This window comes from Ctenocephalides felis, unplaced genomic scaffold (genome assembly GCF_003426905.1).
Source record: "Ctenocephalides felis isolate EL2017-DRISC unplaced genomic scaffold, ASM342690v1 CF-g0.4_SCAFFOLD_01170, whole genome shotgun sequence".
In the NCBI taxonomy this organism is placed as follows: Eukaryota; Metazoa; Arthropoda; class Insecta; order Siphonaptera; family Pulicidae; genus Ctenocephalides; species Ctenocephalides felis.
The window spans coordinates 84,815,220-84,826,143 of NW_020537324.1; the positions used below are offsets into that span (position 1 = coordinate 84,815,220).

The window sequence follows — 10,924 nt, forward strand, 5'->3', positions numbered from 1 at the left end:
TCTGATTTCACCCATCTTCAGTGCTACAATTATTTTGTTTATTAAAAAATATTTATTAAAAAATCATTGTCATATATTAAGTTTAAAAAAAGTGTTAATTGGACAGCTCTTGATATAAATAAATGTTTTTATAAAATTTAAGCTTTTTTATAAACTCAAAGTAATTAAAATTTAACTAAGGCTAACTATTTATCAAGAATTATATTAATTTATTTATTAATAGAAAATATTTTTAAGTAAACCCTAAACATACTTTATATATTGATTTAAATATTTATATTTAATAAGATAAATATTTAAATATTTTTACAAACTTGTGTTATTTCTATAAAATACTAGATCACTTTAAAAATGAATAACATTTTAGTTTCAATTTATTATTTTAAATAACACAAAAAGCCATAAATTTTCACCCTCTCCACAAACCCCTGTTTAGTAAAAGTCATATTAAAAAAAAATTATTAAAAAATTATTGTCATATATTAAGTTAAAAAAAAGTGTTAGCGTTGGACAACTCTTGATAAAAATAAATGTTCTGTAAAATTTAAGCTTTTATATAAACTCAAAGTAATTAAAATTTAACTAAGGCTAACTATTTATCAAGAATTATATTAATTTATTTATTAATAAAAAATATTTTTAAGTAAACCCTAAACATACTTTATATATTGATTTAAATATTTATATTTAATAAGATAAATAATTAAATATAACAAGTTTGTTTATTACTATAAAAAACTAGATCACTTTAAAAATAAATAACATTTTAGTTTCAATTTATTATTTTAAATAACACAAGAAGCCATAAATTCTCACCCTCTTACCACAAACCCCTGTTTCGTAAAAGTCATATTAAAAAAAAATTATTAAAAAATTATTGTCATATATTAAGTTAAAAGAAGGTGTTAGAGTTGGACAACTCTTGATAAAAATAAATGTTTTTGCAAAATTTAAGCTTTTTTATAAACTCAAAGTAATTAAAATTTAACTAAGGCTAACTATTTATCAAGAATTATATTAATTTATTTATTAATAGAAAATATTTTTAAGTAAACCCTAAACATACTTTATATACTGATTTAAATATTTATATTTAATAAGATAAATAATTAAATATAACAAATTTGTTTATTTCTATAAAATACAAGATCACTTTAACAATAAATAACAGTTTCAATTTATTATTTTAAATAACACAAGAAGCCATAAATTTTCACCCTCTTACCACAAACCTCTGTTTCATCAAAAGTCATTTTAGTAATAGAAAAAAAAAATTCTACAAAAAGAATTAATTTTTGTTAAGAGTTGTCCACCGCTAACATTTACTCGTATATTTTATATTTGGACTATTTTTTCATTTTAATTTTAATTATTCAGAGTTTAAAATATTTTGGTACAGATTTTCGAGCTCAAAAAAAAAAGCTAAGTCTTACTTTAAAAAGCTATTTTTATTAAGGATTGCAGCTGTAAATTTTCACTCTCTTACCACAAACCCGCATTTCATAGAATCCATTTTAGTAAAAAAAAATATTTTTATTAGGTTAATTTTAGTTTAGATTTTTTTTTTTGAGTTTATAAACAAGTTTCATTTTCAATTAAAAAACAAATTTATTTTCATCAAGAGTTGTCCAACTCTGATACCTTTTATAACTTTGGAGTTAATTTTTTAATAAATATTAATAAAACATAAAATAAAAATAATATAAAAATAAATTCTTATTTCATAATTGTCATTTTAGTAGCCAAATTATCTTTTACATAAATCAATAACTTATAAATTATTGTATTTTTGGTGAACGCTTTTCATTGAATTTTGACCGAGAATTTGTTGGGTACTCAACAGTCACAGTCTAAACGCATTTGCAAATAATTGTGTGCGACATTTTCACTTATACTGTGCTTAGCTTGGCGGCATTTTCACATTTTTCAATAGTTTTCACAAAATTGGAAAAGTGCTCCCAATACATAAACAGTCTAAACGCACTTGGGTAAACATTTGTACCAGAGTGGCGCCTAGACTGTGCTTAGTCTGGGGATTTTTTTCAATGTTTAATCCAAAATTACAAAAATATTTTTTGAAAAAAAAAATTAGAAACATTTTTTTTTCTAAAAGCAATTGTTTTGTTGAAACAAGCAGAAAGTTCTTTGAATCATTTAAATCGGACACTTAGTTCTCTCAAAAACTGCCATTTTTTGCACATTTTGCTCTGTATCTTCGAAATGGCGGGACCTGTCTTTGCCAAAAACTAATCACCTGTTCTCTCAATCATTACGAACTGAATGTTCTCTCAAAAACTCGATTTCTATTTTTTGCACTCTTTGCTCCGTATCTCCGTAACGGCTGAGCCTGCTTTTGCCAAAAACTAATGAGCACATCTCCCTATCAATAGGAATCGAATGTTTTTTAAACCATTCAAATCGGTTGATCCGTGCGCCCGAAAACGTGGACGAAAAAATGCGGACATACAAAACACACACACAACCGTTTTTTCTGAGGTATGCCAAAATTTTCATTTTTCGATTTTCGGCCCTTTTCTATAATTACCCTACGGGAAGTTAAAAGTGAATGTTTGTATTTTGCTTCGTAATTAAAAAATTAATGAATTACTGAAAAGCGCGGTTATAATATTTAAATGTGCCAATTAAATTTAAATGAAATCAGTTTCAAATTAGACTAGCACTTGCAATGACTATTAGTATACCCTAGGAACATTTATATGAGGTATGCGTTGCAGTGGGTAAACCATTCATATGAAGTGTATTAGCTGCCTTTTGCACTTGTTTACCACACACTTCCTCATTCACAATCACAAGTTATTTTTCATACTAAAAATTTATTATTTATTTACATATATAATATATATTTTTATATGTATATATATATATACATATACTCGTATACATATATTTGAAGTATTTTACAGCCCAATCGTCGAATTGAAAAAAAAGATTAAAGTAGAAATTCTTTATTCTATTAAACGTTTCGAGACTTAATGTGCGTCATCATTCTGTAATCTAAAAAACATATTACATAAATAACAATAGTTGATATTAAATATAACTAGCTGTAAGTGGAATTCTGTCTTAAGGCAATTAAGGCATCGTGCTTTAAGGCAAATTGCTGGAACTTCCCGTACCAAAAATTATTATTTTTTTTTAAAAACGATTAACATTTTTGAAAAAATTTTACTTCGAAAAAATAAGATTTTTGAGAAACTATAAATTGGACAAAAAATTACTTTTCTTGAAATTTTTTTTAATTTTTTTTTGGAAAAAATATGTTTTCTTTATTTTGACATATTTTGGAAAATCTAAACTTTTTTTCAAAGCAATCGTACTGCTTTAACTGCATAAAGACGAAATATCAAAGCGCGTAAGCGCCGCATCGCCGTCTAACGCGTAAACATTGGTACGGAACCCATAGGAATGTAAACCAAATTTATACTTATTGTTAAAATCTCTATAAAATATCTGATAATTTAATCTGCATATGTCTAATGATTATTTTTGACCGCCAAATGGCATTTTTTTTTTTTTTTTACTAGATCTTCGAAACCGCTAGACCTGCCTTCATGAAAATTTTATCAATTCTTCATCTTGTCAATACAAGTCAATACAAGTAAAATGTTTTTTGAATTATTCAAATCGGACGCTCCGTTCTCTCAAAAACTGAGTTACCGTTTTTGGCACTTTTTGCCCCGTATCTTCGGAACGGCTAGACCTGCTTTTGCCAAAAACTGATCAGCACGTCTCCTTATCAATACGAATCGAATATTCTTTGAATTATTCAAATCGGTTGATCGGTGTTCCCGAAATCGTCGACGAAAATTTGTATCCGCACATACACAAAAATATTCAGAAACCTTTGAAACGTCGAGAAATGCAAAAATTTTCATTTTCGTTTTTTTTGCGATTACTATAACTTACCCTACGGGAAGTTAAAAATATAAAGAGGAGAAAATTATATACATGCCAAACCAGGAAAACCACAATAGAAATTATATAAAATTTATTAAACATCATAACTAATAATAATTAATAATTCGTGTTTAATAAATGTTATGCCTTGCAATGGATAAAGCATCCATATAAATTATAAATGTCTCTTGCAATTATACATTCACAATCACAAATTATATTTCATACTAAAAATTTTCTAGAAATATTTTTTATGGCTAGTTGGCCATGAATTACTAGTTGACTTTACAAAAACAATATTTGTAAAACGATCAAATTTTAAGAGTTTTATAATATAGTTTATTTTCAATTAATAAATTTTTATATCTATATATTTACATTTATATTTCTCCCAGGAATTCAAGAAGAGCAATTAATGGCAGTCGCAAGTGGATCAGAAGTTGGATCAAATTCTTTATTAAATTGTCGCAACAAACGGAAAAAATTAGAAGACCTGTTTAGGCCGCCTATCGATATTTGTTTTATAGGAAGTTTTCAAAATGTAAGTATCAAAATATAATATTTTATATTAACTAGAGTTACTCGGTATACTTCAAGGGGCACAACTAGTGTAACCGCCTAAAAAAAGGTGATTTTTGAGAATATATATTAAAAAAAACTACTTTATCAATCATTTCAAAATTTTAGGAATATATTTATATATGTTTCAAGAATACATAGTAAAATGTTTGAAGAAAAAAATTAAATATTTTTTAAGTTATCGTCGATCTCGTACGGCGCGACAAAAAAAGGGCCCTTCACTGCTGCAGTGATTCCGGCCTTCTACGTGGATGAAATTAAAAAAAAAATTTCGTTAAACCAGATAATATTGTCTGTAAAATGAACTACGATAAAGAAAAAATATCAAAAATTCACAAAATGACGGCGTTTTTTAAAAAAAAGTCGAATTTTACCCAAAATTTTGGTCGTTTTTGGACTGCCAAAATTCGATTTTTGATCCGATCAAAAAATCGATAGTTCATTTTACGGAGAATTATATATAGAACATGTAAAAAAAATTTGATAGTGATCAGATCATTTGTTTTTGAGTAATCGCTGCAGCAAATTCAGAAAATGCTGTTTCGAGAAAAACGCGTTTAAAGATTAAATGATAGTTATACTACAATACTATATATTTACTCTTTGAATGGCTGTAACACAAAAACTATTTAAGATATCGATTTAAAATTTGGGTATGTTATTTTTAAAGGTATAACCCATCGAAATATGGAAAAATTTTAAATTCGATTTTTTGAAAATTTTACACTAGTTTATTACAACTGCTGTAGTTCATATAAGACATGACATTTCTTGTTTGTAACATTAATTATTACAGTTATTATGAAACATTGATTGATATGAGTATTATTATAATATGTAAATCTAATTTTTTTTATTTTATTTATTATTTTTCAGGCAAGAGATGCTGCGACTGCAAATAATAAGTGGTTGCTGGTCAACCTTCAGGATCACACCGAATTTGCTTGCCAGGTTTTAAATCGTGATATCTGGTCGAATGTAGAAGTTAAAGATATTATTAGGAATAATTTTGTATTCTGGCAGGTGCGTAATATGAAATATATCTTATAAATAGTCATAGACCAAGGATGAGCAACCTGCGGACCGCCGGATGTTTTTCTGGGGCCCGCCAAGCGTTTCTCAACCAGAGATTATTTTTCTATATATTTTATCAAATACGGCTATAAAGGCTAATATTGTTGTCAGTAAATTTTATAAAGTCGCGAGGGTTAAATCACCGTAAATTTAAAGAATTTCTGAACAATTTAAAGCGTGTATATAGCGATGTGCTTTTTAATACCAAAGTACGTTAGCTCAATAGTGATGCAATGCTTAAAGGAGTATACGACCCAAATGGCGAACTACAATTGTTTTGGATATGAAAGAATAATTGTAGTACTTTCTTCATTTTGGTAATGAAGAATAATATCTTCTGCGGGATCTTGTGTTTCACTTTCCATATTTAGAAAAATATAATGTGAACAAATTTTATTTAGTTTGTTTTCTTTGCCATTTAACATCGATGTAGGTACACTGTATGAAAACCATAACAGAAAGTGATCAAAAAGCATGCACAATAATACAGATTAAAAAAAATTATTTTTTCGGTAAACATCGAAATTTTTTATAAAACTCATGTCAGCTATGAGAAATTTTTGCTTTTGAAAAAAAAAACGCAAAGAAAATTATGATATTTTTTTTGAATGTGTGCAAATAATTACACAGGTCCACAAAAGAAAAGCTGCTGGAAAATAATTAATTCATTTAGGAAAATTTATGGATTGAAGATTTGCCAGTTTTTAAATATTTTGCGTACCAATTTTGACTATAGATTTATCTTCAGCGGTAAAAGGTACATGGGATAACTTTTTTGTAGATCTGTGTTAATTTCAACCTTGAAATTCATAAAAAAATTCCACCGATCAAAATTGAGTGAGATATGTCAAAACTAAAATGAAGAATAAGATTTGAAAAAAAGGCTGATATTGATCAGCTTATATAAAAAAGCAGTGCCAAATTTTTCATTAAAGTTTTCAAGTAATAGTCTGTTTAACTATTATTTGCTTTCATTTTATATTAATAATTATATACACTTCTTATATACACTCGTAATTATATAAAATATACTTTTTTCAATTTTGTGTATTTGTTCTTTTCTTGTTGCAATTTTGTAATTTTGTTGCAGATACATTATTCCCGCGCTCAGTCAATGAATCTTTTTGACTTAATTTTAGTTCATACTTTTGAGTTTATAAAAAATCTTTAATTTTATTCAAAAAGAAAAAGCAATTTACTTTTTCATGGGTTGTACAACCGTAACAATTTTTTTTAATTTTATTATTTATTTTAATTTTTTTCAATGCGGAATGGAAAACTACATGCAACTCCAAATTTCACTCTCTTATTTTATAATAGTCATTTTACCTCGATAATCGATCAATTAACAATGATCGTTTTTTTTGTGAACGTTTTTAATTGAAATTCGATCAAGATTTTTCTGAGCTTATAAAAAAGCTTAAATTTCTCCGCTCTATTTGTTGCAAAATTTTAAAAACAATTCTTAGATATTGGCAACGAAATGGTTACATCCGATAAAACTAACTGATTTGCAGTCTTTTCCTATTGTACAAACATTTTACAATGTGCATAAGAAGTACATAGTTTTTGAATGTCTTGCAAAAGGAGCAATAAAAGCAAATATCTAGCAAATAAAAGTTAAAATTTAATATTAAAATCTGAAGATAAAACTGTTTTTAAAATAAAATTAGATTTTTTTTAGTTATTGAAATCTCACTCGTTTCGCTAAGCCTAGCATAACATAATACAAATAACAATGTATTTTTGTGTTAGCTGCCCCTTTCATTTATATACTTCATATTTATACATTCAGAATTAGTTAGCCATTTTTTACACTAATGATTTTCTAAAAATATTTCCTGAGGCAAAACGTTTGCCGGGTCAGCTAGTATATATAAATTACGTGCGGCCCGCCATGAAATTTTAAAATTGAAATTGGCCCCGTGGGTTAAAAAGGTTGCTCGCCCTTGTCATAGACCTTATATTGCATGGACTGCTGTGACGTCACATGTCTTAGCGAACATTGCCGACGACAATCGCGGACTCTCCCGATAAATCAAATGTTATATGTCATATGTATAATTTTAATAATATAATGGCAACTGTGATGGCTAATAATTTTGTAAAAAATGATATTTATAATGTTTCCCCAGTGAAATAAATGTACATAAAATCGAATCCGCCTGTTAAAATCGCTTTTTATATTATAAGTCCAATTTTACCCACGTAACATATGACATATGACGGGAGAGTCCTCGATTGTCGTCGGCAATGTTCGCTCAGACATGTGACGTCACATACCCTTCTATGTTTGAGTCTTTTTGACTAGCAGTCCATATACTGTAATCGTTACGGTATTAGTACATTCTGTTTTATCTCACAAATTTCTATTCTATTTTCAGAGTTCAGTCGATAGCACCGATGGGGCACGTTTCAAAACTTTTTACGGTGTCTACAATTGCCCTTATGTTTGTGTTATAGATCCGAGAACTGGTGAAAATAAACACAATTGGCAAAATATTGAAAGCAATTTTAGGCAGGAGTTGGAACGATTTTTACTTTTGACGCCTAATCCGTTGATATCACCAACTTATAAGGTCAGTAAACATAGAACTAATGCGCTTTACCTTGTATGAGTGTTTTCAGCATATCACAGATGGTGCTAGTGTGCTTCAAATTACAGTTGCTCTAGAAATGGAATTTAGAATAGATTTTTTTTTCTAAAAGTTTTTTTCCCAAAATTTTTTTCTGTCAACTTTTTTTCCCCAAAGTTCTTTTCTCCAAAATTTGTTTTCCCAAAAAGTCAAAGAATCATGGTTTTTCCCCAAAAATTTTTTTTCAAAATTTTCCTCCAAAAAATTAAAGACTAGTCCATAGTTTTTCCAAAAACAAAATTTCCCATAAATTTTTTCCCTAAAATTTTTTTCAAAAAATTTATTTCTCAAAATTTTTTTTCCCAAAATTTTTTCCCCAATTTTTTTTCCCCCAATTTTAAATATTGAAATATATCTTTTTTGAATTTTTTCTCATAATATATTTTTTACAAAATATTTGTGATTTTGTTGAAAATATATTTTATAAGCGTATATTTTGTTCTCATTTCATTTAGTCAAATTAATCAGGTTTATCTTTTTTATATTATATATATATATATATATATATATATATATATATATATATATATATTTTTATATAAGATAGATTCTATATATATATATATTATATATATATATATATATATATATACATATATATATATATATATATATATAAAATCTTATCTGGAATTGAACCCAAGTGTAAATTTACGTGCTAAGTCTGGTGGTGACCTCTATGATATGCTGAAAGAATTAAAATTGATGTAATTTCAAAGCGTCCGTGTTTGCCATCTATTTATACTTGTTTACCTGTGGTCAGTAACTTAGTTTTTTTTTTATTTTTTTTTTCAAAAGAGTGTTTTTTTGAATGGGCTGCTAACCACTGTCACCATTTCTGAATTTTTTGAAACAATTTTAAACAATATATATATATATATATATATATATATATATACAGTATATATATATATATATATATTAGCTGATCCAGCAAACGCTGTTTTGCCATCAAACATATTTTGCCGCTTTGCAGAAGTTCTTATAATATACGTGATATATTAATAATAATGTTATATTTTTATTACACAAATTTCTTTACATTTCGATAATTAATTCCAACGCATCGTAGTGTTTTGTTTATTTTAATTTTATTTATGTCAAATAGTGAAATATTTTTTTTAATTAATGAATAAATTAGATTTTAGTCTGAATCAACGCAGTGCCATTATCCGAATATATAATACTTCATATAAATATCAGATTTTTTACTTTTGCATTTAATTTAAAAATATTGAATGTCAATTTCATATATCCAATATGCACTAAATTTTTAAATGCCAAAATATTTCCTTTTTGGTCGAAATTTAATATAATATGATATAATTTATATCTATAATTTGATTGCCAATATTGCCTATAACATAATTTGGAATAATTAATTTATTTGTTTCCTACTGAAGTCGTTAAACATTTTTTTTGTGAAATGTCAAATTTTTGTTTATGATTAATTTTAAATTCAATATGTCGCTTTTTTATTGTGATCTCTGATCTATAAGGTTTTGATGAAGTTTTGGTATCCGAAATAATTTGGTAAGCTAATCAAATAAATATAAATTGTAAATCTATTTATATAATTATTTTCATAAATATTGACAAATGACATTTGACGTTTTTCATATCAACATTTATTTAAATTTATAAACATTGATTTTTAATTAGATTTAAAACTCAAAATTGTGATTTTGAATATAGCATTTCATCTAATTTGGATATAAATGTTGGATATATCTATATATGTACATGTTTTTGAATTATATTTTTTGAACTGTCAATTTTTTTTTTCAAAAATCATAAATCTTTTTTTCTTGAATTTTCCATAAATTTTGACATTTGTCATTTTAGTGTTTGTTTTTTTTTTTTTGGCCATTTTCTGTCAAAATTTTTAGAAATTTATAAAAATTATATATTTATATTTCAAATTTACTTTTCAAAATTTCCTATAACCTAAGTTGGATATATATGCACACGATGAGCCAATAAAATTTAAAATCGGTTCAGTAGTTTGGGCGTCCATCGCGAACCAACATCGTGACACGAGATTTATATATATATATATATATATATATATATATATATATATATATATATATATAGTTACATTTTATATTTTAGGCCCCTACTTTGTCTGCAATAGATTTAAGTGAAGAAGATCAACTAGCATTAGCTATCAAAAACTCATTGCAAGAAGATGCAGATTCTGGCGAATGTAGCTCAATTAAAGACAATACAAATAGTGAGAACGATTGTGATAATTCATCTAAAGAATCCTTTGAGACTTACCTGGGAGACGATAGTGGTAAGTAAAATAATTTATATTTTTCTAGTAGAAATACCAAACTCCAAAAACTGTTATTCTTAACTTCCCGTCGGATAAGTTATAGTAATAAGCCGAAAATCGAATATGAAAGTTTTTGCATATCTTCACGTTTTGAAGGTTTCTGAACATTTTGGCATACCTCAGAAAAAATGAATGTGTATGTGTGTTTCGTGTGTCCGCGTTTTTTCGTCCACGTTTTCGGGCGCACGGATCAACCAATTTCAATAGTTCAAAAAACATTCGATTCTTATTGATAGGGAGATGTGCTGATTAGTTTTTGGCAAAGGCAGGTCCAGCCGTTTCGGAGATACACAGATGGCAATTTTTGAGAGAACTAAGCACCCGATTTGAATGATCCAAAAAACTTTCTGCTTGCTTTGACAAAATAATTGCTTTC

At 26.7% G+C, this 10,924-nt stretch overlaps 1 protein-coding gene across 1 annotated transcript in view; it reads left to right on the plus strand.

The window, feature by feature from the left end:
• LOC113367972 (UBX domain-containing protein 7) overlaps positions 1-10,506 on the plus strand; it is a gene marked incomplete at its 3' end in the record, with an annotated part of 12,386 nt that extends 1,880 nt beyond the window's left edge. The window contains 4 exon segments of the mRNA XM_026609540.1: positions 4,314-4,459; positions 5,374-5,520; positions 7,956-8,150; positions 10,323-10,506. Coding sequence (XP_026465325.1) covers positions 4,314-4,459; positions 5,374-5,520; positions 7,956-8,150; positions 10,323-10,506 — 672 coding nt within the window.
• Positions 10,507-10,924: the final 418 nt, after the last annotated feature.